The following is a 26,430-nucleotide window of genomic DNA, read 5'->3' as shown; positions in this document are numbered from 1 at the left end:
AGCCTCTCAGTGCATGGTATATTTGACTACTATACTATACTATACTATACTATACTATACTATACTATACTATACTATACTATACTATACATTATATTACAACCAACAGAGTGATAAAATCATATTTTCAGATGACATTTTCACATTTCAGACAGCTGTTGTGTTCTGACTAGTTTCATCTCAGCAGGGGCTCATTTCCTCTGGGGCTCCATTGTTGTTGGTGCGAGATGACATCATTAACTATGTATAAGAGTCTATTGTCTTACAGCTATTAACAGAAAATCGAAGCAATAAGCCATGGTAGAGAACACTTTGTGTCGTGGATGGCCTTTTTTTCCCCAATTCAATTTCAATTCGGTTTTGAAACTTTTATATTAGAGAACAGAAAAGCTGCCAAATGTGTAATCTACTGTATAATAATATATTAAAAGGGAGCATTTTTAGTACAAATCCAGACAATTTTTGACCTTTTTTTAATCTATTATTCTGGCAATTATTCTTTTTTGTATCATTTATCTGTCTCATTTGGGATCTGGGGCCCTGCGGGAAATCAGTGAAAATCTTAAAGTTATTACTCAGTGAATATCTCTCAAATGAAAGTGCCCTTGAGCAGTGCTTGTGCTAATTTTATATGGTAACGAAGAGAGAAAAAATTTCTGACATTTTGTGTCTTGCGAATACGACAACATGGCGTGATCTGAGAATTAGAAGAATAGTAAGAGGTTGCTTTTTGTGAGCTTGTGCTTTTAGTTTAACAAAAACATAATCAGACACGTTTCAGTTCCTACAGGTCTATACAGAAGTTATCGGTTTAAGACACAAGGATCATATACATGAATCTTAATGTAGACATCCATTATGGCTCCTTTCACCAACTCCTAGTTTCTCTGTTGGTTAGACCTGGTTCTAATCAGCCCTGTGATACACACCTTAGTGTGTACAACCTGAGATCCAAATCCTCCAAGGCCTCAGAAGGAGGTCACTGAACTGAAGCGCCATTAAACATTCATGACGTTGTAATCATGGTGAGCTCAGAGTGTTGTGAAGCAGCTCCACTCCATGGACGTCAGTGCACACTGCAGAAGAAAAATGAACTATAATATACAAAAATATACAACAATAGTGTGTTATAATATAAAGCAATATGTAGACGTGTTATTAAAGACTGGAAATGTAAGGAAGTATATTGATGGATGTGATTAAAAACGTGAATTTCATGACACTAAAGCTAACAAGCATTAGATTGGAAAAGTAAAACATCTTATTGAAAATTCAACCAAATGAAAACTCATATTTTTTGGAACAAATTACAAAATAGGCTTGGTAAGAGGCACACAGCAATTCTTATGGGGGGAGGGGGGACATTGTTCAATATGCCAATGAAAGAGGGTGTGTGGCATACTCCTTAATCTGACCACACCTATGAGCTTCATATCAGCCCTCGCCATATGGACATATGGACAGAGTTCAATTATACCATGCTGCTGCTTTGCCTCTCCTTCTTCCTTCCCTTGCTGTTTATTATTATTATTATTATTATTATTCTTCACAATACTGCTTTTGATACAGTGCTGCATTAATGTTATGTCGACCTGAACTGTGACTTGAATGCAGAACAAACGCTAACCTGCGAGTGTGTGTGTTTTTGTGTTTCTCTTGCACAGTCCGGCCGTATCGACCCTCACCACCCAAAGGTCTGCGGTCACCAAGGCAACGTGCTAGATATCAAGTGGAACCCTTTCCATGAGAACATCATTGCTTCCTGTTCAGAAGACTCTTCTGTGAGTGAAAGTATAGCAAACTTGAGCACAAACCCATTCACTGAGCACCACTGATCAAATTCAAGGTCCACTTCTATGAATTTAAAGAATCGTTTCCATCCATTATCCAAAAAAAAAGAATGGTAATAAAAATACATTTGTAACATCAGTGCATAGAAGAAACTTCATGTTCCATTAGAATTAAATGAACAATTATTAAATTATTAAAACATACCATGAAACAGGTCAAATTAATACACCGACACACACCATAGACAACCAGCATGTTATTCAACTTTCCTACAAGCCAAAATTGTTGTCACAAAGCCTCAGTGCACGTATTAGTCAGTCATTTAGGGTCAGTAGCTCTAATAAAAGAAAATCTCTCCATAATAACACTAATCCTTTCAAATCCCAGTACATCAGCCAGCAGGAGATTATTTGATATTTTCCTGTGGCATTCATGAAATAGCAGCTCTGAACCACAACAGTGTCGAGTAAACTACGGTCTTAGAAAAAAGGTTTGTCAAGTTTTCTGTGGAAATTCATTCGATATAGAACCTTAAAGGAGAGACAACCTGAAAAAACTTAGAGGTTTTGCGAAAAACTCTGTTTTTCTAAGAGTGTACAGAGTCAGTAGCGACTGAAATTTTAGCTTTACTTGTTTGGGACAGCAAATAATTGCTGATTTTATGACTCATTTGCTGGATAAATTCTAAAATAATACTTCACTGCAAATTATTTTGACAGATTTTTCCCTGAAATATGTTTAATTTTATTCTACCCACATTCACTGGATATGAGCAATCGCGCGCTCTGATTGGCTACTCTACTACTAGGATATCAGCTCATATACCGTAAGTAGAGAAAAACAAAATGACAGAACGTGTTGCTGAACCAACCAAGGACGAAATAAAGTCTCTACTTGAAAACAAAAATACAAAAAAAGCAACAAAATATGGAATGAAAGTATTTGATGGTAAGAATGTATCTTTTTTTATTTTTCAAGAATTATTATTATCGCATTTATCACAAATTGCTCTGTTATTTCGCTGGTTTGTTTACATTCTAAGTGGAAATTATTTTGTCGGATGTTTTGTATAAAGTTTTTATTTATCGAATGTGCAAAAAATAAAAATAAAAATGCTCTGTTTTTCAAAATCCAGTGAATGTGGATAGAATAAAACAGTTATTCCACTCAATCTCATAGCCGGCTATCAGCTCATGTACGACTCAACTTTGTGGAATAAGTGTTAAATATTTAATGATCAAAGGAATAAGCCACTTTAAAGCCTAAATTCATAGAAAAAAATGTCTGGAAATATGCTATTTGTTATAATAATCTCATAATGAAATTTTATTAATGGAAATTATTTGCCTGCATTCAAGATATGATCTAAGTGATGTTGCCGTCCTCTTACTATATTTTGTGTGTATGTGTGTGGGGTGATGGTGGTTAGGTGCGGATATGGGAGATTCCAGATGGTGGCCTGAGGAGAAACATGACTGAAGCCATATTGGAGTTGTATGGTCACAGCAGACGAGTGGGTCTTATAGAGTGGCACCCAACCAGCAGCGGCATCCTGTTTAGCGCAGGATATGACTACAAGGTGTGCTGAGACACTATGCAATACATATGGGTCCCATTGGAAACAAGCACAAATTCAAGTGAGGTTGTCTGAAGAGGTGTGCATCTGATTTATTAAATTGTCCTGTGATATCAAAACAAGTGTTGATTTGAGCAGAACTGATGAATCGACTTCAGCTGAGTGGAAACAAACTCCATCGTACTAGTCCTTTATTCATTAATTCTTAATTATTCAAATTAAATAGTTCAGCCTAAAATAAAACAGAAGAAGCGAACCTATCTTGGCTGATTTGTTATGTTCACGATTAGAGGAACATTGTGTAAAAAAAGGTAGCTGAAGTATTTCTTTAACCATTCATATAAAATGCGACACGGAAACACTTTAAAATTTTGTAAGAGTAAAATTATATCAAATACATAAGCTATTTATTAAATCTGAAACTCAGCCTTGACCTTTCACTTATAGATCCTGATCTGGAACCTAGAGATTGGAGAGCCGGTGAAGATGATCGACTGCCACACAGATGTGATCCTCTGCATGTCCTTCAATACTGATGGAAGCTTGTTAACCACCAGCTGCAAGGACAAGAAGCTACGTGTCATCGAACCCCGCTCAGGCCAGGTGCTACAGGTGAGTCCCTTAATAACCACTAAGATATTTAATAGCACACTCACACAGACTCCAGAAGATGAGGAAGCTTGATACCTTAACTTACTGACTAAAGATCTCATCTTAATGGAGGTTATAATTAGTATCACTCAAAATATGGCAGTATTTACGCAGGGAAATTCACAAGTATTCAGAGTCATGTTATGTACCTGCTTCGCTCTCCATTCAAATAATGCAAATTATCTGCATGTAGTACCTTTAAACAAAAGCACTTGCCTTTAAACCCAGGATAGAAAATGTGAACTGATGAAGGAAGCAGCATTTTTTCCCCTCTGTCAAATGTCATGAAATGCAAGTTAAAAGCATGAGACAAGTTAAAAATAAAACAAAGTAATATATGATGGAGACATTGACAGGCTTTGAAATTAATGTCTAATAGAAGTCCAGGAAAATTGCCAATATCTGTACAACCCCAATTCCAAAAAAGTTGGGATGCTGTGTAAACTGTAAATAAAAACAGAATGCAATAATTTGCAAATCATGGAAAGTCTATATTTGATTGAAAATACTATGGAGATAACATATTAAATGTTGAAACTCCATTTCCATCCATCCATTATCTGTAAACTGCTTATCCTGTGCAGTGTCGCGAGCAAGCTGGAACCTATCCCAGGTGACTATGGGCAAGAGGCGAGGCACACCCCGGACAAGTCGCCAAATCATCGCAGGGCTGACACATTTCATATACATATATATATATATATATATATATATATATATATATATATATATATATATATATATATATATATATATATATATATCATTGAAAATAGTACAAAGACAAAATATCACATGTTGAAACTGAGAAATGTTATAGTTTTTTGAAAAATATCTGCTCATTTTGAATTTGATGTCAGCAACATGTTTCAGAAAAGTTGGGACAGGGGCAACAAAAAACTGGAAAAGTTGTGTAATGCTGAAAATAATAATTAAGTTAATTGGCAGCAGGTCAGTAAGATAATTGGGTATAAAATGCATATCCCAGAGAAGCAGAGTCTCTTAGAAGTAAAGATGGGGAGGAGTTCACCGCTCTGTGAAAGACTGCGTGGGCAAACAGTGCAACAATTTAAGAATAACGTTTCTCAATGTAAAATTACAAAGAATTTAGGCTCACATCATCTATGGACCATAATATCATTAAAAGATTCAGGGAATCTGGAGAAATCTCTGTATGCAAGAGACAAGACTGAAAACTGACACTGGATGCCTGTGATCTTCAGGCCCTCAGGAGACACTGTATTAAAAGCAGACACGTGTTTGTAGTGGAAATCACTGTATGGGCTCAGGAGCACTTTAGAAAACCATGGTCTGTGAAAACAGTTCATTACTGCATCCACAAATGCAAGTTAAAACCAGATATAAAAAATATCCAGAAACACCGCCACCTTCTCTGGGCCCGAGCTCTTTTATGATGGACTGAGGCGAAGAGGAAAACTGTCCTGAGGTCTGACGAATCAAAAGTAGAAATTATTTTTAGAAATCATGGACACCACATCCTCCAGGCTAAAGAGAAGCGGGACCATCCGGCTTGTTATCAGCGCACAGTTTAAAAGCCAGCATCTGTGATGGTATGAGGGTGCATTAGTGCATATGACATGGGTAGCTTGTACATCTGGGAAGGCATCATTAATGCTGAATGATATATACACGTTTCAGTGCAATATACTGACATCCAGACAAAATCTTTTTCAGGGAAGGCCTTCCTTCTTTCAGCAAGACAATGCCAAACCACTTTCTGCACAGATTAAAACTGCATGGCTCCGTAGTAAAAGAGTCCGGGTGCTAAACTGGCCTGCCTGCGGTCCAGACCTGTCTCCCATTTAAAACATTTGGTGCATTATGAAGTGCAAAATATGGCAAAGGAGACCCTAAACTGTTGAGAAACTGAAATTGTACATCAGGCAAGAATGGGACAACATTTCTCTTTCAAAACTACAGCAGCTGGTCTCCTCAGTTCCCAAACATTTACAGAGTGTTGTTAAAAGTAGAGGTGATGTGACACAGTAGTAAACATGCCCCTGTTCAAACTTTTTTGAAACGTGTTGCTGACATCAAATTAAAAATGAGCATATATTTTTCAGAAAACAAGAAAATTTCTCAGTTTCAACATTTGATATGCTGTCTTTGTAGTATTTCTAATGAAATATAGGCTTTCCATGATTTGCAAATTATCGCGTTCTGTTTTTATTTACAGTTTACACAGCATCCCAACTTTTTTGGAATTGGGGTTGTATATTGTTGCATGAATGCTCCAAGTTGTAATTATTGCATTCATTGAGCCAAATTTAACAATATGGCTTCTTTATTATTCTAAAGTCCTTCCCACGCCATGGGCACATTGGGCAGCGCCAATCTCCGTTTCTGTAGCCCTCGGCCTCTCACATAGCTAGGTTTACAGTGTGTGTGTGGGGGCTAGTCCTCTGGTCACCGAAAGAATTTGACTCCCCACTCACATCTGTATTGCAACATGCCTTGCCAGATCGCAGTACATACCATATATATGATGGTCTTTGGTATGACCCGACCACGAGTAGAATTCATGATCTCTCAGTCGAGAGGCGGACACACTAACCACTAGGCCAATTAGTGGTTTCTTTATTATTCAGCAGCTTATAAAATAGCACTTGTTCCATCCTATCCTATTATTTTGCGTTTTATTATTTTTATATTGTACACAGAAGTTAATTTTCCTGTAACATACATACAAATCTAAAATCGTCCTCATGTGTCTCATGACTCATGACAAATGGTCTCTTATTTGAAATAATATTGAAGAATCCTTAAATCCTTTGGTAGTATTACCTTTAGTATCATCCATGTTGAATAATGCTATTTATTCTCTGTACTTGCTTGAACAGAAGTCTGATTTCCTGTGTTTATACATGGTGATGATTCAGGACATAAGCAGCATTGAGAGGACCAGGATCTATACGCTTTCATTATATTGTTCCTTTTAATTATTTAAAGTGTGTGTGTGTGTGTTCTTGGAGCAGGAGGCGAGCTGCAAGAATCACAAAGTCAACCGTGTTGTGTTCCTGGGCAACATGAAACGGCTCCTAACAACGGGGGTGTCCCGCTGGAACACACGACAGATTGCACTCTGGGATCAGGTGAAGAGACCATCTACTGTCAGTAGAGAGTGTGTTTGTAGATAAGTGTGTGTGTGTGTGTGTGTGTGTGTGTGTGTGTGTGTGTGTGTGTGTGTGTGTGTGTGTGTGTGTGTTGGGGGGTTTCAAAGCACAAAACCAGACCTTCTATAAATATACTCCCTGGTGTCTATATGACCCTCTGAAGCTCTCACAGCAGTGGAAATCATTATGGCTTCAACTTAAAGGTTTAATGTGATCACATGGTGCAAGTTGGATAATAAATAAAAGATTACATGACTAATAATGATTTTGTTTTTCTTACTAGAGTGTTTATAGTGCACATCTCATTCTCATTATCTCTAGCCGCTTTATCCTTCTGCAGGGTCGCAGGCAAGCTGGAGCCTATCCCAGCTGACTACGGGTGAAAGGCGGGGTACACCCTGGACAAGTCGCCAGGTCATCACAGGGCTGACACATAGACACAGACAACCATTCACACTCACATTCACACCTACGGTCAATTTAGAGTCACCAGTTAACCTAACCTGCATGTCTTTGGACTGTGGGGGAAAACGGAGCACCCGGAGGAAACCCACGCGGACACGGGGAGAACATGCAAACTCCACACAGAAAGGCCCTCGCCGGCCCCGGGGCTTGAACCCAGGACCTTCTTGCTGTGAGGCGACAGCGCTAACCACTACACCACCGTGCCGCCGCCATTCAGCATATTTATAGTGCACATGTATCAATTATATTCATTCAATACTCATTATTTCATTCCAGCCCTCTTTGTTTTGCATGATATTTTTTCATCCAGTGAACGCATTGTATCTCTGACCCTCAGGAGGATCTGTCCATGCCAATAATCGAGGAGGAGATAGACGGCCTCTCAGGGTTGCTCTTCCCTTTCTATGATGCAGACACACATATGCTGTATCTGGCAGGCAAGGTAAGGAGATTATCACTACTGAGGTGCCATGTTTCTAATTCTTCACTGTTGTGCAATGCCAGGCTTGTGCACTGTTTAGACCTGGTGTGAAGGTAAGGCAGTTGGTATAGACATTTACATCTGATCTGAATGGTGAATGGATGTTTTCAGTTTAGATTTGCATACTTTCATTTTATGTTAAGTCTCAAATAAATGACATTGGCGGGTTATTTCAGGGTGACGGTAACATTCGCTACTATGAAGTGATTACAGAGAAGCCTTACCTGCAGTACCTCATGGAGTTCAGGTCCCCTGCTCCTCAGAAAGGACTCGGTAAGTTGAGGTTTTGTGGATGTGAAAAAGAAAAATCACTTCTGTATATGCTGATATTTAGTTTTCTACTTTACTATTCTTCCTATCATTCTGCTGTAAGCAAGATTAATAACGTCTTATCTTATCTTATAAGTGTCCACTGTTGTCTGTTAGGTGTAATGCCTAAACATGGCTTGGATGTGGCATCCTGTGAAGTCTTTAGGTTCTACAAGCTGGTGACACTGAAGGGACTGATCGAGCCTATCTCCATGATTGTACCGAGAAGGGTGAGCAAAAACAAGACAACTGTTGGGGGGGCAAAGGTTTGCTATATATAGAAGAGAATTTAGCTATATGTGCTGGACAAAATGTTTGTGTTGTGACATTTTAGTTGAGTGGTTAATCCAAAGCATGGCCATCTTTGCAACAAAGTTAATGACATCTGCTTAAGCCCTTTAGTCATTAACACGACAAACATAAAGTCTTAAAGGTAAGGTGGGTAATTTTTTTGTCGTTGTCGTCACTGCCGAACCCAGTCCCGTCTTTAGGTGAACCATGTTTGGCCAGACTTGGCCAGAATTGCAGCAATAGAGTGGCCGGTTCCTTTCTCTGCAATCACACATGGGCAATTTAGAGTAGCCAGTTAACCTAACCTGCATGTCTTTGGACTGTGGGGAAACTAGAGAACCCAGAAGAAACCCACGCAGACACGGGGAGAACATGCAAACTCCACAGAGAAAGGCCCCCGTCAATCGCTGTGTTCAAACCCAGAACCTTCTTGCTGTGAGGCGACAGTGCTAACCACTACACCACTGTGCCACCTGGGTAACTTTTTAGGAGTAATTTTTATTATATTCCTTGAAATTCCCTTGGCTGCAATGAATAAATCAAATGCTCTGATAATAAAAAGAAAAAAAAAATCCATCATCTATGACATTTACAGGGCTGTAAAATGCCCGTCCAATCATTTCATTCGGTCCGAATAGCATACCTGCCTGTCTACCTAAATACCTGCCTACCTGCTCGCACTCTGTCCATGCACTCCAAGGCTAGACAGACATATTGCTAAAGCTAACAAGCTAGTCGACAGCTGTAAGCACTAACAATAGCCATGTTCATCGTTTGCATTCATTGTGATAATTTTAGGTGTTTTCTTACATATGAATGACACATAAGGTAGTTGGAGATGACAGCTATGTGCTACACTGCTCTCCCCAGCTCTCTCGTGCTCTCTCTCTCTCTCTCTCTCTCTCATGGACTCGTCCTCCAGCAGTAATCAGGCAGTGCGTGTTCATGTGTTTTGGAGGAGTGCCTTTGGAGGAAGGGCTAAAAGGAGGGGCTGGATTGTTCAGTTGGATACTTTCAAAATCTAGCTTCCTTTTGCTGGTTTCTCCAGAATGACCCACCCTTGCTTTAATTTAATGTCCACCAGCTGTCGTAAAGACTCGCTTGGCTCTTACTTTTGTTTGTTTTTCCAATGAGCATCATGTAACGATCACGTAAATATCATCACCTTTATGTGACTTTGACATCCCAAAATGACACAAGTGAGCTACAAAGCCAGTTGTCATAAGGGTTTCAGACAAATGAGCCTAGAAAGTGTTATAACACATGGTTTAAAAAATGCACGTCAACAGAACCATCCTCAGAGACAAATGACATCTGTTGGAATAAGCCTGTGTATAGGTTTCCAGTATGTCAGCTGTTATGAAGGGCTTATGTAAGGGTTAAGTAGGCCTATAAATACTGCCCTTAGGTTGTTTAATAAAAAAAAAGTGAAGCCTGATACATGCGTCCTCTGATGGATGTTGTTGTACGTTACTGATCTACAGACCATTTGCATAAATCAGCCACATGGCTTATTTTGTGAAAGTGTAAAAGGTTTCTAGACATAACCTATAGATGACAGGGATTCAAACCCAAATATGAAATCTCAGCATTAAGCATGAAGTCCACAGTTCCAGACAGCACATTTCTCAGCTGAAGGATATTTAATTTTTCCATATATCTTTATTCTACAATAAATCAACAGTCACCCTGCTTCTCTGAAAATAAGGGTATAATTATCTAACATCATGGGGTAACAGGCAGTGGATTGGGCGGGTCTCATTGTGAAGACTACAGTGTCTGTCTGCATGTTTATCAGTGCAGTGAACAAACCGCGAACATGTAATTAGACTGACTCACTGAGCCTGTCGCACTTTCTGATCATTACACATGCAGTGATGTTAATGTTAGGGTAAAGCTCATCTCTCTCTCTCTCTCACACACACACAAAAAACAAAAAAAAAACCACATTGATAGTCATCAGGGAGTGGTAAACCAAAAGTCTCAATACGCAAAAGTTTTGAAAAGTGGATTGGAGTATATATGTAATTATTCTATCCACATTCACTAGATACAAGCAATCTCGCACTCTGGTTAACTACTCTACTACTAGGATATCAGCACATATACCGTGAGTAGAGAAAAACAAAATGGCGGAGCATGTTACTGAACTAACCGTGAACGGAATAAAAACTCTACTTGAAAACAAAACCCCCCAAATTATTATCATTTATTTAAAAGAAACAGAAATAGTTAAAAGAATATATTTTTGTTTGTTTTTGTTCCCCCTGCCCCAAAATCTCCTGTTCCACATTCCAGCCCAGTCAGTGGTGGTAATGCACCTTTAAGTTGGTTTGCCAATCGCTAAAAAAACCCTAAAGAAGAAAAAGAAGAACCATCCTCCCTACCCCCTAAATACAAAAAAAAGCAATAAAATATGGAAAGAAAGTATTTGATGATAAGAACCTCCATCCATCCATCCATCCATCCATAATCTGTAGCCGCTTATCCTGTTCTACAGGGTCGCAGGCAAGCTGGAGCCTATCCCAGCTGACTATGGGTGAGAGGCGGGGTACACCCTGGACAAGTCGCCAGGTCATCACAGGGCTGACACAGAGACAAACAACCATTCATACTCACGTTCACACCTACGGTCAATTTAGAGCCACCAATTAGCCTAACCTGCATGTCTTTGGACTGTGAGGGAAACCGGACCACCCGGAGGAAACCCACTCAGACACGGGGAGAACACGCAAACTCCACACAGAAAGGCCCTCGCCAGCTGCAAACCCAGGACCTTCTTGCTGTGAGGCAACAGTGCTAACCACTACATCACCATGCCGCCCTATGATAAGAACCTATCTTTTTTTTTATTTTCAAGTATTGTTATTATCGCATTTTTCACAATATCATTACCCCAGTTTGTTTACATTCTAAGCGGAAATGATTGTGTCGGACATTTTGTATTTAGTTTTTATGCAATTTACAAAAAAATAAAAATGCTCTGTTTCTCAAAATCCAGTGAATGTGGATAGAATAAAACAGTTATTCCATTCAGTCTCATCGTACATGGCTTATAGCCAACTCGGAGCTACACGCCTCGTCGGCTGTCAGGTTATGTACGACTCGATTTCATGGAATAACTGATAAATATATCCTCCCAACTGTGCTAAAATGTCCTCTAAGCTCACTACTCTGTAAAATCACCAGTATTGTATCCAACATAAGGCATTTTCCGATATAGCAGTGTGTAATTTCACCTTATTAAACAGACTCTTGAATCCTTGAATCCTTGAACCTGATGGGTCAGCGAGTCTTGATTAATTTTCTATAATAGCGGATATGAGAACAGTGCCAGCTATAATACAAATGATAGGTTTGTATGATATTAAAAAGTGTAATCATTAGCAATTTGCTGTGGTATAGGAGAACAAAAATATTTGATTATATGCTGTTATAGGAAAATAATCAGCTTTGAGGTGATAGCATTAATTGTGCTTTTTGTTGGGTCACTTCACACTACCTCAGTGTTGATTATTTTCCTAAAACTGGAAAATGATCCAATATTACATATCTGTGAGTGGCAAAAGTATGTGAACCTTTGCTTTCAGTATCTGGTGTGACCCCCTTGTGCAGCAATAACTGCAACTAAACATTTCCAGTAACTGTTGCTCAGTCCTGCACACCGGCTTGGAGGAATTTTAGCCCGTTCCTCCATACAGAACAGCTTCAACTCTGGGATGTTGGTGGGTTTCCTCACATGAACTGCTCGCTTCAGGTCCTTCCACAACGTTTCCATTGGATTAAGGTCAGGACTTTGACTTGGCCATTCCAAAACATTAACTTCATTCTTCTTTAACCATTCTTTGGTAGAACGACTTGTGTGCTTAGGGTCGTTGTCTTGCTGCATGACCCGCCTTCTCTTGAGATTCAGTTCATGGACAGATGTCCTGACATTTCCTTTAGAATTCGCTGGTGTAATTCAGAATTCATTGTTCCATCAATGATGGCAAGCCGTCTTGGCCCAGATGCAGCAAAACAGGCCCAAACCATGATACTACCACCACCATGTTTCACAGATGGGATAAGGTTCTTATGCTGGAATGCAGTGTTTTCCTTTCTCCAAACATAACACTTCTTATTTAAACCAAAAAGTCCTATTTTGGTCTCATCCGTCCACAAAACATTTTTCCAGTAGCCTTCTGTGGCTTTTCCATGTGATCTTTAGCAAACTGCAGATGAGCAGCAATGTTCTTTTTGGAGAGCAGTGGCTTTCTCCTTCCAACCCTGCCATGCACACCATTGTTGTTCAGTGTTCTCCTGATGGTGGACTCATGAACATTAACATTAGCCAATGTGAGAGAGGCCTTCAGTTGCTTAGAAGTTACCCTGGGCTCCTTTGTGACCTCGCCGACTATTACACGCCTTGCTCTTGGAGTGATCTTTGTTGGTCGACCACTCCTGAGGAGGGTAACAATGGTCTTGAATTTCCTCCATTTGTACACAATCTGTCTGACTGTGGATTGGTGGAGTCCAAACTCTTTAGAGATGGTTTTGTAACCTTTTCCAGCCTGATGAGCATCAACAGCGCTTTTTCTGAGGTCCTCAGAAATCTCCTTTGTTCGTGCCATGATACACTTCCACAAACATGTGTTGTGAAGATCAGACTTTGATAGATCCCTGTTCTTTAAATAAAACAGGGTGCCCACTCACACCTGATTGTCATCCCATTGATTGAAAACACCTGACTCTAATTTCACCTTCAAATTAACTGCTAATCCTAGAGGTTCACATACTTTTGCCACTCACAGATATGTAACATTGGATCATTTTCCTCAATAAATAAATGACCAAGTATAATATTTTTGTCTCATTTGTTTAACTGGGTTCTCTTTATCTACTTTTAGGACTTGTGTGAAAATCTGATGATGTTTTAGGTCATATTTATGCAGAAATATAGAAAATTCTAAAGGGTTCACAAACTTTCAAGCACCACTGTACATACATTTAACAGGTATTCCATGAAATTGAGTCGTACATGAGCTGATAGCTGACTAAAAGTCATGTACTATGAGAATGAGTGGAATAACCATTTTATTCTATCCACAGTCACTGGATTTTGAGAAACAGAGCTTTTTTTTTTTGCAAATTTGATAAATAAAAACTTTATTCAAAATGTCCGACAAAATAATTTCCACTTAGAATGTAAACAAACCGGCGAAATGACAGTCGCAATTTGTGAAAAATGCTATAATAATAATTCTTGAAAAAAATAAACATTCTTACCATCAAATAATTTTATTCCATATTTTGTTGCTTTTTTCGGAGAGGGGGGTTCTACTTCTTCTTCTTTAGGGTTTTTCAGTGGTTGGCAAACCAACTTAAAGGTGCATTACCACCACCGACTGGGCTGGAGTGTGGAACAGACGATCTGGGGGGGCGTATATTCTCATCTCATCTCATTATCTCTAGCCGCTTTATCCATCTACAGGGTCGCAGGTAAGCTGGAGCCTATCCCAGCCGACTACGGGCGAAAGGCGGGGTACACCCTGGACAAGTCGCCAGGTCATCACAGGGCTGACACATAGACAACCATTCACACTCACATTCACACCTACGGTCAATTTAGAGTCACCAGTTAACCTAACCTGCATGTCTTTGGACTGTGGGGGAAACCGGAGCACCCGGAGGAAACCCACGCGGACACGGGGAGAACATGCAAACTCCACACAGAAAGGTCCTCGCCGGCCCCAGGGCTCGAACCCGGACCTTCTTGCTGTGAGGCGACAGCGCTAACCACTACACCACTGTGCCGCTGGGGCGTATATTATTTTAACAATTTCTTTTTAATACTTGATCATTTTTGGGGCTTTTATTTCATCCTAGATTGGTTCTGCAACATGCGCTGCCATTTTGTTTTTCTCTACTCGCGGTATATGAACTGATATCCTAGTAGTAGATTAGCCAATCAGAACGCGTGATTGCTCATATCCAGTGAATGTGGATAGAATAATACCTATTATACACTGTAGTGACTAAATAATATGCTTAAAATTGTATATTAATCATGGAGTGTGTGATTTTTTTTTCTGGTAAGTTTGGTAAAGTATCTTAATGTCTGTGAAACCCCAATCTGAACAAGGAAGCCTCTCAAGGAGGCTTGTCAATTCAGAAATCTCTGCCTACTTTACTCTATCAGCTGACTGCATCTTTAATCCATCAGCTGACTGCACCTTTAATCCATCAGCTGACTGCACCTTTAATCCATCAGTTCCACCAAACACCCTGTGTGAAAGCCTTTGAAATTACACTAAGTAATAGTTAATTCACAGTATGCATGATCAGTGTGTTTGAAGTGAGTGTGTGCTTTTTGCAGTCAGAGACGTACCAGGAGGACATCTACCCCATGACTCCGGGAACAGAACCTGCTCTCTCCGCCGAAGAGTGGCTCAGTGGTGTTAATCGAGGTAAAGTTCTCACTAGCATTTGCAACTGCAAATATGTCTTAGTGCTTGCTGTGTTACTCTGCACAGCTTCTGCTTAGTGATTGAGAACGACGTAAAGCTGGAAAAGTGAGTCAAACAATTTCGATTGATTCTCACTGTGTTTAACCTTTTTTCAAAAATGTGATTCTTTGCTTGCTGTGTATTTCGAAATAGATCTGTTTATCTAAAATGGCTAGTTCAGCTCTCTTCATTGGATCAGCACATTTTAAACTTTTATTGAAAGTGAAACTAAAGTAGATTTTTTTTTCTCCAATATAAAACATTCTATGCTTGGGTCAATGTGCCTAATAAGAAAAAAAAGATATACTGTATTACAGATATTATTTTCAATTCACTTTGATTTTGTTATTTATATACAAAGCTGAGTGCAAAAGTTTGCACCCCCTATGGTTTCTGGGTGAATAATATGTGCAAGCAAAACAAGTATATGCACTTGTTGAACATCCCATGACACATTTATCCCCCCTTTACTGTTATAATAACCTCCACTCTTCTAGAAAAGCTTTAAGCTAGATTTTGGAGTGTGGCTGTGGGGATTTGTGATCATTCAACCACAAAGGCATTAGTGAAACCAGACACCGATATCAGGCGAGGAGGCCTGGGGTGCAGTCAGTGTTGTAGTTCATCCCAAAAGTGTTCTGTGGGGTTGAGGTCAGGGTTCTGTGCTCGGGTTCTTCTACTCCAATCTTAGTAAACCATGTCTCCATGGACCTGGCTTTGTGCACAGGGGCATTGTCATGCTGGAACATGTTTGGGCCTCTTAGTTCCAGTGAAGGGAAATTGTAATGCTACAGAACACAAAACCATCCTATACAAGTGTGTGCTAACAACATGGTCAGGTGTCTACATACTTTTGACCTTATAGTGTATGTTAGAAACAAACAAAAGTTATGAAGGATATTGGAAGTGTGGGTGCAATTAGTAATTAAGTGATTAATCTCATTAAATCAGTCTCATTAAATAATACCTTTAATTTTGATGCTTAATAATAAATTATCAAACAGCTAAATTATGGTATATTCCAAATTATTATGATCACTTACCACATTACACAACCTGTATGCACCTTGGAATCCTTTGAGATTGAGTAACTTCAAAAATATCGGAACAACAAATAAACACACACAGTTTCAATAATTAATTGAATTTATTATAACAAAGATAAAATGAATAATGGCAGTTGAAATCTTCAAATAGTCAGCAGCAAACAGTGAGTGTGTGTGTGTGTGTGTGTGTGTGTGTGTGTGTGTGTGTGTGTGTGTGTGTGTGTGTGTGTGAGCGTGTGTGTGTGATAAAAAATTAAATATTAGCAATTGAAATACATTCAAATGGTCATCCGTGATATATGTGGATTTGAATGTGGGCACGGGGGAATGCGCTATAAAGGTTGAATTGAATCAGGGCTTGGAATATTAGCTAAAGTTGAGACAAAGGACCTCGTGATAAAGAATGGAGGGGGGAAGGGTCACCACATGTTTCTTTATAGAACAAAAGAGTTAGCTTCAGTTTGCTAGCTAAGGTGTGGTGTGAGGCCTATGGCCTAACCAAAGGGCTAGCGTGGGATGCTAACTGAGGTGTGCTTTTTGTGTGTTTGACCATGTGGTGAGGCCTTATAGTCCCTGGAGACAATACAATTAGCCCTGGATGCTAATGAGACAGAAGAATTAGCCGTAGCAGCTAACCCACTAACTTTATAACATTACCAAATTCACTGAAATCTTGATGAGGTCAAAATGTGTAAATAATGAAATTTAAGTGTTAGAAAGGAAAAGGGGGCATGCAAAACCTATCTATTAAACAATTGAGAGAACATAGAGCAATCATGGACCACAAAATCAGTGTGCACACTTAAACAGTTCCTGAGTTTAAATTCACACTACTTCTTAAGCTAATTCTTAAGACTAGTCTTTTTGCCCAAAAATTGCCAGTCTTACTTCAGTATCTTGCTTATAGCAAGAATTTCTTGGTCCGACGCGTGGTCGCTCGTGATGAAAAGAAAGTCTCTGATCAGACAATGTGCACAGCGCTTTAAAATTAGAAGGATCCGGTCGCTTCTAACTTTTTAAATTAACTGCTTGGCGGCAGTTCGTAAGTACTTATAAGGAACAAATGAAAAAACGGTTGTAACTTGACTGAGTTAAAAATCGCGCGATTCTGGAGTCTACCGTGGCCAAGGGTAAACAAAAAACGTGCTGAATTCTTACTTGCAAAGCAGACGTCTGTATCTTGGATGCTCTGGTGAGCGGGCCACTTTATCTCTGCAGAACGCGCCGGTCACAACGAGTTTCACAGCACCAAAGAGAAAGAGAGTAGCGTGCCTTAGTCTCTTAAGGAATCATGGAGGAAGTGACGTAGGTGATCCCGCCCACGCGTGACGTAGGTCAACGCGGAAGTTGGTGATGGGAGTTGTAGTTTCTTAAAGGGACTGTGTTGTAGTTCTTAGACGGACTGTGTTACCTACAGAAGCATTTATAAAGGCTAAAAGTATGCTTATATGTTATTAGAAAATGTCTATATCACTTTTAGAAAAGGAAATGCAAACAGTTTGATTAATATCATTTTGTCTTGTCAATTCAAAATATTTAAATAATATTGGCTGGCGTTGAGTGGTATATGAGATATATTCCATTTGGCTAGCATGATATTGAATGAGTCGAAGACGAGTTCAATATCATACTAGCTGAATGGAATATATCTGATATAGCATTCAACGCCAGCCAATATTATTATTATTATTATTATTATTATTATTATTATTATTATTATACATACACACTCTCTTCATATCAGCATTCTCGAAGGCCAACACTATCTTACTCACGACTCGGTGTTGTTAGCGCGGTAGTGAAGTCACCTTCCAGCCGGTGTAGTGTTCATTGCTCGTGTTAGCGAAAGCCAATGCTAGCTTACCTGTGACTCTGCGCTGTTAGTGTGGCAGTCCAGTTATCTTCCAGCCAGTGCAGCATTCATCAATAGTGTTAGCAAAGGCTAACACTAGCGCAGTCAAGCCAGTGCTATCGAGAGCTACTAGCACAGGCTAACAACCGAGAAACTGCGATTTCTGTCTCCAGACTCTTCTTCCATGCACACTCGCCACAGTATTTTTCACTCATGCTTAAATATTCATTTCCTTGTGTAATTTACTTAGTTACTTTTAAAATCAACATCGACAGATACACACAACAGAGTTACCTGGCAGCCAGAATTCTCTGAAAAACTTCCATTTTTAATGAAACAAACCTAATGGCCATGTTTGTTTTCAAATTGTCACAGTCGCTCGCTAGCGCGGAAGTTTTACGTCTCCGACATATAACGTCATGTTGTCTGGACAACCATGCAATATCATAAACCATATTCAACGCTCATTCTCCATTGGGTAGAGTGATGTAGTACACGTAGGATAAGCGATATGGTAACAATATTGCATGCTATCAAACCAAATGAATGAAACCTGCTAGAAGGGAATAGAACACCTGTTTTTATTCCATTGAAAAAGTGTCCTGTATGGATAATAACATAGCATATTGTTCATCATTTGTCCGCTTGGGAACATGTGTGAAAATGTCTTGTTTATTTTGTCCTGAGGGGCTGCAAACCTGTCTTTATCATGATCATCAGGTATGAGAAAGAGTTCTGAGTTTCTGTCCGTTTCCACAAATAACTGTTATTAAATCAGTAGAGATAGCCTGGGTTTATGAGACATCTATTGATATGTAGAGAATGGAACACAAAGGTTAAATATGAAGAAAGTGTGTGTGTGTGTGTGTGTGTGTGTGTGTGTGTGTGTGTGTGTGTGTGTGTGACACTGCAGGGCCAGTGTTAATATCTCTCAAGGAGGGCTACAGCAGACCCAGTAAGCTGGTGTTCAAGGCCCCGGTGAAGGAGAAGAAGAGTGTTGTGGTGAACGGGATTGACCTGCTGGAAAATGTGCCTCCCCGCACAGAGAATGAGGTGCCTGTGCTCTCCATGCATGAAATAATAAAAAAGAGCAATTTAATGCACTAAATCCCAGCATGTAAATACACACTGTTATGTAGACAAGCTTAAGTTATGCAGCTTCTGCAGATGTTCATTGTCCATCCATCATCTGTAGCCGCTTATCCTGTACAGGGTCGCAGGCAAGCTGGAGCCTATCCCAGCTGACTATGGGCGAGAGGCGGGGTACGCCCTGGACAAGTCACCAGGTCATCACAGGGCTGACACATAGACACAAACAACCATTCACACCTACGGTCAATTTAGAGCCACCAATTAGCCTAACCTGCATGTCTTTGGACTGTAGGGGAAACCGGAGCACCCGGAGGAAACCCACGCAGACAGGGGGAGAACATGCAAACTCCACACAGAAAGGCCCTTGTCAGCCGCTGGGCTCGAACCCAGAACCTCCTTGCTGTGAGGTGACAGTTCTAACCACTACACCACCGTGCCACCCTGTTCATTATCCTATCTACTTTATTGTATTTAGTGTAATGGAATATCAAGCCTTCAGAACCATGGTATAAACACTATACCTTAAGTAGACTAACACATGCAGCGCAGTATAATAAATACACAAAGCAGGGTGGCTTAAAGTCTCAGGCAGATGTAAGGTTTGATCCTGAGCTCTAGTTGTTTTCAAATGTTCTCCCATTGTCCACTTGGGTTTTTTCCTGATATTCCTGATTCCTCTTGGAATATGGATGATGGATTACAATCATCATTCCTGAGCTCATCACTGTTGTGTTACCTGTAAACATAAGTCATTTGTATCTTTAGCGTACATCTTTCCACTGGGAAAATAAATGGAGTGCACATTTACATTTAAGGCACAAAGTTAAACCTTAAAGGCCACTGTATTCACAATTTCATATTTATGTTTCGGCGGAGATCACACTGAGCAGCAGTACTAATGGCAGATGCTGCAGATTTTCTATTGTTTGCTATGGTTGGGCAGTGGAACAGTTGATACTGCTAGCATTGCGCTAGTGACATAGGAGCAGAGCTTTGGTTCAAGTTGAACTTGATTCAACTTTCTAAGCATAATGCAGTGCTTATCAATGTCATCCATCCATCCATCCATCCATTATCTGTAACCACTTATCCTGTACAGGGTCGCAGGCAAGCTGGAGTCTATCCCAGCTGACTATGGGCGAGAGGCGGGGTACACCCTGGACAAGTCGCCAGGTCATCGCAGGGCTCTTATCAATGTCAATTTAGTGTATTTTAGGAATGTTTCAGACGTTTTGACCAATCAAAGCGGTAAGACTCTTATAAGGGTGGGACGTCTGAAATAACAAGAAGAGTTTTTTCGTGGAAGCAGTGTCTCCTGGACCCAAACTGACTGAGCTTTTCTCTCTCTCAAAGCTACTAAGAGCAAAACTATGACTGGTTCCAAGTGTTTTTTTTGTTGTTGTATTGAATATTAGAGTTTCGCATCACTGAGGAATGAGACAGAACTTTGTTTGAGTTATAGAATCATTATGGTCTGAGTCTTGCATTATGCTGCTGCTTCATTTTTTTTTTATGTGATCCACACCCATCCATCCATCCATTATCTATACCGCTTATCCGTCAGGGTCACAGGGGAAGCTGGAGCCCGTTGGCTTCAGGCGAGAGGCGGGTTACACCCTGGGCAGGTCACTAATCTCTCACAGGGCCAACACAGTGATGAACACCCATTCACACTCACATTTACACCTATGGACAGTTTAGAGTAGCCAGTTGATCTAATTCAATGTCTTTGGACTGTGTGAGGAAACCAGAGCACCCGGAGACATGGGGAGAACATGCAAACTCCACAAAGACCTCTTTTCCACCAACGACTGTTTACTTGCATTGTGCAACACCTTCCATTCATGACTCCTCATTGATTACAATGGTGTCACTCAACACTGGTGAAAACATGAACATGGGCTGATTCACTCACTCGCTGGCACCAAGGTTCAAAGAATCCTGAACAAAACTGGTTCAAGAACCCGTTTCCCATTGGTTGAAAAGGCGCAACAGAAGCACCTCAGTCAGTCGTGAGGTTTGAACCTAGAGCCTTCTTGTTGTGAGGAGACAGTGCTAACCACTACATCGTGAATGAAACCGCCCCTCCCTTGTATTCTGTATTTGTATTTTACCTGTATGGAGGAAATATGAAAAACAATGATACCAAGTACAGAGGGATACCATTCCAGAGACAAGCAAGGAATGCGACCACTTTTTTCTGAGTTTATATTTGTGAATGTATTTTTAAATTCAGTAAATGAAGGCACATTTACTGCTGTTCTTTTATGTGGTGTTATTTTTAATGGGATCCGTAATGACAGCAACAGGCGCAGCTCAAAATGAGGATGTGCACATGCAGAGAGCCAGTTCAAACATGATCATTTACACAGTTATACAAGCAAAATTCAGCATTGCCATTAGGAAAACAGTGTGCAGTTGTGGTAGTTTTAATCATGAAGATTTTTTATTATTATTATTTTCAAGCATAAACATGCATGTAGGTGGATTAGCTATCCTGAGTTGCCCCTCATTGAAAGAAAGTGTATGCAATCGATTTGGTGTATCTTCTTATGCCTGTTGTATCTGGGATAGACTCTGGATAAACCAGAACTTTGAATTGGATCAGCAGTTCTTGACAATTAACAAAGGATGCCATACCCCACCAAGCACCACTCCCCCCCCCCCCCCCCCCCCAAAAAAAAAAAAAAAACACCAAACAATAGACCCCCCCACCCCATTCTGGGATTTTAACTCACAAACTTCCAGTCATTGAGATGTTCATCTCAGAGCTACCTGTCAGAATATAAGCCAATCACGCTACGCCTGTTTCAGTATTGGGTCATTATTTTGGCATTTGTGTACTCATCATGGGCGTCACGGTGGTGTAGTGGTTAGCACTGTCGCCTCACAGCAAGGAGGTCCGGGTTCGAGCCCCGTGGCCGGTGAGGGCCTTTCTGTGCGGAGTTTGCATGTTCTCCCCGTGTCCGCGTGGGTTTCCTCCGGGTGCTCCGGTTTCCCCCACAGTCCAAAGACATGCAGGTTATGTTAACTGGTGACTCTAAATTGACCATAGGTGTGAATGTGAGTGTGAATGGTTGTCTGTGTCTATGTGTCAGCCCTGTGATGACCTGGCGACTTGTCCAGGGTGTACCCCGCCTTTCGTCCGTAGTCAGCTGGGATAGGCTCCAGCTTGCCTGCGACCCTGTAGAACAGGATAAGCGTCTAGAGATAATGAGATGAGATGAGATGTACTCATCATCATATATCTTCCTATCTTCAGCTCTTGCGGATGTTCTTCAGGCAGCAGGACGAGTTGCGGCGGCTGAAAGACGAGCTAGCGCAGAAGGACATTAAAATACGACAACTGGAGCTGGAGCTGAACAACCTGAGAAACAGTCCAAACATCAACAACCGCAACAACAATAACAATAGCAGTGACAACAGCATGTGACCAGGGTCAAGCCCTTGTAAAATAACTCCCAGTACTGCTGAACAACTTCCTGGATACCCCTGTCTTATATACCACAAGGCCAAGTGTTTGTCCCCACCAAGCAGTGTCTCACTCTGATCCTAACTGTTGATGCCTTTAATGCTGTCAGACTCTACTGGGGCGTACTTTATCACTAAAACCTCTCACACCTTATGGCCTGTATGACCTAATGCTACTTTTCCAGCAGTATCAGTATACTTAAGGCTTACATTCGCAGGCAAACACAAAGATTTGCAGAGGAAAAGTAGTTCAAAGGGACAGAATATTCTTTAAGGTTTCTTTCTTGCTATTTAACTCTATTAATTGTATTTTACTCACTTTTACACATTCTCTCTCTCTCTGTCTTTCACTTGTATCCATATCTCTCCTCTCTTGTGGGCATGTGGGCTGCTAAATTTGCAGTGTTGGATTGGAATGGCTTAGACAGGTCATTTGATACAAGCCATTAACTGTATAATGTTTTTGTGTGTTTTCTTTATAATTATTTATTTTGTTATATATGTTTTCCCCCCAATTACGCATTGTTTTTAAATAATTAAGCTCATCTCATCTTTAATCATGGATGTAGAGACAGAGATCATTAGCTGGTCAACCAAATATGTCTTCTAGAAGTCATTTCACTTGTCTTGTCTTTTTTTGTCTTACAATCTTAAAGATGCAATAAGTATTATTTACATGGGAAAGGGTTTTGAATTAAAGATGCAGTTTGTAATGTTTATCCATCCATTATCCGTAACCGCTTATCATATGCAGGGTTGCAGGCAAGCTGGAGCCTATCTCAGCTGATTATGGGCAAAAGGCAGGGTACACCCTGGACAAGCTGCCAGATCATCGCAGGGCTGGCACATAGAGACAAACAAGAATTCACACTCACGGTCAATTTAGAGCCACCAATGAGCCTAACCTGCATGTCTATGGACTGTGGGGGAAACCCACGCAGACACGGGGAGAACATGCAAACTCCACACAGAAAGGCCCCTGTCAGCCACTGGGCTCGAACCCAGAACCTTCTTGCTGTGAGGCAACAGTGCTAACCACTACACCACCATGCTGCCGTTTGTAATGTTTAATTTAATTATATCTTTGCCATACAAATGGCCTTGCGAGTTTCTTCACTTCAAACCTGTTTTTCTGGCCCAGAAATAGGCTCTACCCCCAAACAGAACAGAGTTCCTCAGCTTTGCAACTTTCCTTAACGGTATTCTCAGGGAAAGTTGCAGGTAGTAGAGGAATCTAAAAATTACAAACTGCTCCTTTAATATACAAAGATCGATTGCTGATGCATTGGCTGAGAAAATCTCTCTTCTATAGTGTTCAAGCTTCCATTATGAGGTTGCATCAAGCCAAAGCAGTTTTTAATTGCATTCTAGTGAAACACAAAACAGTACTTATTGTATCTTTAATGTAATTGGATTATTCAGAGGTTCGGCTCTGATTGTATGCATAATGCCAGGTTGAATGGATGTAAAAAGCATTCACAACACAGTACAGCATAACTAACACCATATACACCTAGAATTTAACTTAACATGAGTGTGTTGTCACTAATATAACCTTCAAGAATGTGTTCATGTTCTACTGCAGGTGAAAAGTAAAAGGGTGCTAAATTGTGCCTTTCCTTGTCACTGGGGCGAGGGAGTGTTGTAGTCAAAACCACCTAAACTGAGACTAAGTCATGACCAAGACCAAAGTGTACTGAGATCAAGACAAGACCAAGACTTTGAGGGATTGCGATCAAGTCAAGACCGAGACCAAGTCAACACTGAGACCGAAACAAGCCCAGGACCAGACCATTGTGTGTGAAGGGGGGTGAGGGAGGATGACAGCCATTAACAGGAAGAAGATCTTCAATTTATCAATAAAGTCATATTGGTTGCATTTGAAGCAGGAGATTTTACATCCAATCACAGTAATGATTTTAACAAATAAATCCGACAATACATAAGCAATTTAGTGAAATCCCCACAGTTCATCTCACCTCATTATGTCTAGCCGCTTTATCCTGTTCTACAGGGTCGCAGGCAAGCTGGAGCCTATCCCAGCTGACTACAGGCGAAAGGCAGGGTACACCCTGGACAAGTCGCCAGGTCATCACAGGGCTGACACATAGACAACCATTCACACTCACAGTCAATTTAGAGCCACCAGTTAACCTAACCTGCATGTCTTTGGACTGTGGGGGAAACCGGAGCACCCGGAGGAAACCCACACGGATACGGGGAGAACATGCAAACTCCACAAAGAAAGGCCCTCGCCGGCCACAGGGCTCGAACCCAGGACCTTCTTGCTGTGAGGCGACAGCGCTAACCACTACACCACCGTGCCATCCATCCCCACAGTTGTGGTCTTGAAATAAAATCCAGAGTCCTCTACGTCCGAGATAAAGAGAAGACCGAGTAAAAAATGTGGTCGATTCCCGAGATGAGACGGAGACCTTCAAAAAGTAGTCTTCACACCAGTCTCAAGTATTACAATACTCATCAAGAGCACACCTTTTGTAAGTTTTAGTATTTATCTTTTCTCAAGTAAAGTGCATCTAATGTACCTCTAAAGCTCTACTAAAAGCTAAAAACTAATTTCACCCCAATTATGTACCTTAAAGATACACTATATCCATGTTTTCAGATGAAATGTAGCCTACTAAAAATGGAGGTATTAAATGAACTAAATATGTGCCCTTGAAACTATCACCACAATGACAAGGAAAGATACAGTTTAGTACTGATTTTCAGAGAGTGTAACAAAACATAATGATGATAGAGAAGCAGTACATGTATTTAGGCACTGTTTGTAGCAAAGAAAGGTGAAAATAGTGAGTTATTAGTAAGTAAGAATGGCCAAATTCTTATAGTAGAGGCAACTGTAAGTGGAAGTGCATGTCAGACTTTTATGATTGATGTTAGGGCATACAGCATACCAGATGGAGGTGAGTTTTGTGCATAGGTGATTAACAATTGTATATTTTAACCAATCTTATTCCTCATTCCTTGGGAAGCCCCAGGAATGTGGGTCTTTCTTTCCTGACCTTCTCATAACTGAATGATTAACTGCAGTAACATGTAAATGACCCAGGAATATAAACAGTATGTATACTCATTTCTACTGTCATATTCAAAAAGGTGAACGAATGTGTTATTGTAAAATTGGGGTATACTGTTATAAGGAGAGCGCAGGAATCCTATCAGACTGATTCCAGATTCATGCAATCCTCTCCTTTTTCAGATTTGAACTCACTGATAGAAGTACAAACATATTTCCTGATGATATAGGCTACAGTATAATGTGATTTGTATATGATTGAAATGAGGCCTTACTTCATTGATAATCAGAGCCACACCTGCAGCTTTAAACCCCTGGACTGGTCAGAGACAGAAGGCTGTGTGATGTTTGAATACGGACCGTGTAGGAAACATTTTTGCTCATAAATTAACATCTCATAAAAATAATCAAACCTCCTTTAAAGTCTTGGCTTCTTCCTGGTTCATGCATAGTAAACAGAAGACATCCCCATCCTGTTTGAGTATCTCGGCTCCAGACCCGGAGGCCCACGGTTTTACAGATTTGTCTCTGTTCTAAACACACCTGATCCAGTGGGCCACCTCTTATGCTGACCAACCCGAGGCCTGTACAGTATGATTATTGTTTACACCAACGTGCTGTTGAATTCTCAAATCAGATTGGTCAGAAAGGTGTTGATTAATTTTCTGTAACAGCAGCTCGAACAGCTGTGCCAGCTGCAAGGCAAATCATCGGTTTATATTAACGTGCACAATCTAATACTGTTG

At 40.4% G+C, this 26,430-nt stretch overlaps 1 protein-coding gene across 3 annotated transcripts in view; it reads left to right on the top strand.

The window, feature by feature from the left end:
• The window catches only part of coro2ba (coronin, actin binding protein, 2Ba), a 118,347-nt gene extending 92,247 nt beyond the window's left edge, over positions 1-26,100 (top strand). For 2 of the 3 annotated variants that reach the window (XM_060911964.1, XM_060911966.1), the window contains exons 3-12: positions 1,665-1,781; positions 3,221-3,370; positions 3,815-3,979; positions 7,012-7,131; positions 7,955-8,059; positions 8,275-8,371; positions 8,525-8,637; positions 15,054-15,144; positions 18,995-19,134; positions 22,436-26,100. In XM_060911964.1, coding sequence (XP_060767947.1) covers positions 1,665-1,781; positions 3,221-3,370; positions 3,815-3,979; positions 7,012-7,131; positions 7,955-8,059; positions 8,275-8,371; positions 8,525-8,637; positions 15,054-15,144; positions 18,995-19,134; positions 22,436-22,606 — 1,269 coding nt within the window. In that variant the 3' untranslated portion in view covers positions 22,607-26,100. The remainder of the gene's footprint in view (positions 1-1,664; positions 1,782-3,220; positions 3,371-3,814; positions 3,980-7,011; positions 7,132-7,954; positions 8,060-8,274; positions 8,372-8,524; positions 8,638-15,053; positions 15,145-18,994; positions 19,135-22,435) is intronic. The other variant, XM_060911965.1, reaches the window with a different exon arrangement.
• The last annotated feature ends 330 nt before the right edge of the window (positions 26,101-26,430 follow it).

Source organism: Neoarius graeffei, chromosome 27 (genome assembly GCF_027579695.1).
Source record: "Neoarius graeffei isolate fNeoGra1 chromosome 27, fNeoGra1.pri, whole genome shotgun sequence".
NCBI lineage: Eukaryota > Metazoa > Chordata > Actinopteri > Siluriformes > Ariidae > Neoarius > Neoarius graeffei.
The sequence above is the reverse complement of the archived record's forward strand: the minus strand, read 5'-3'. Positions and strand labels throughout refer to the sequence as shown.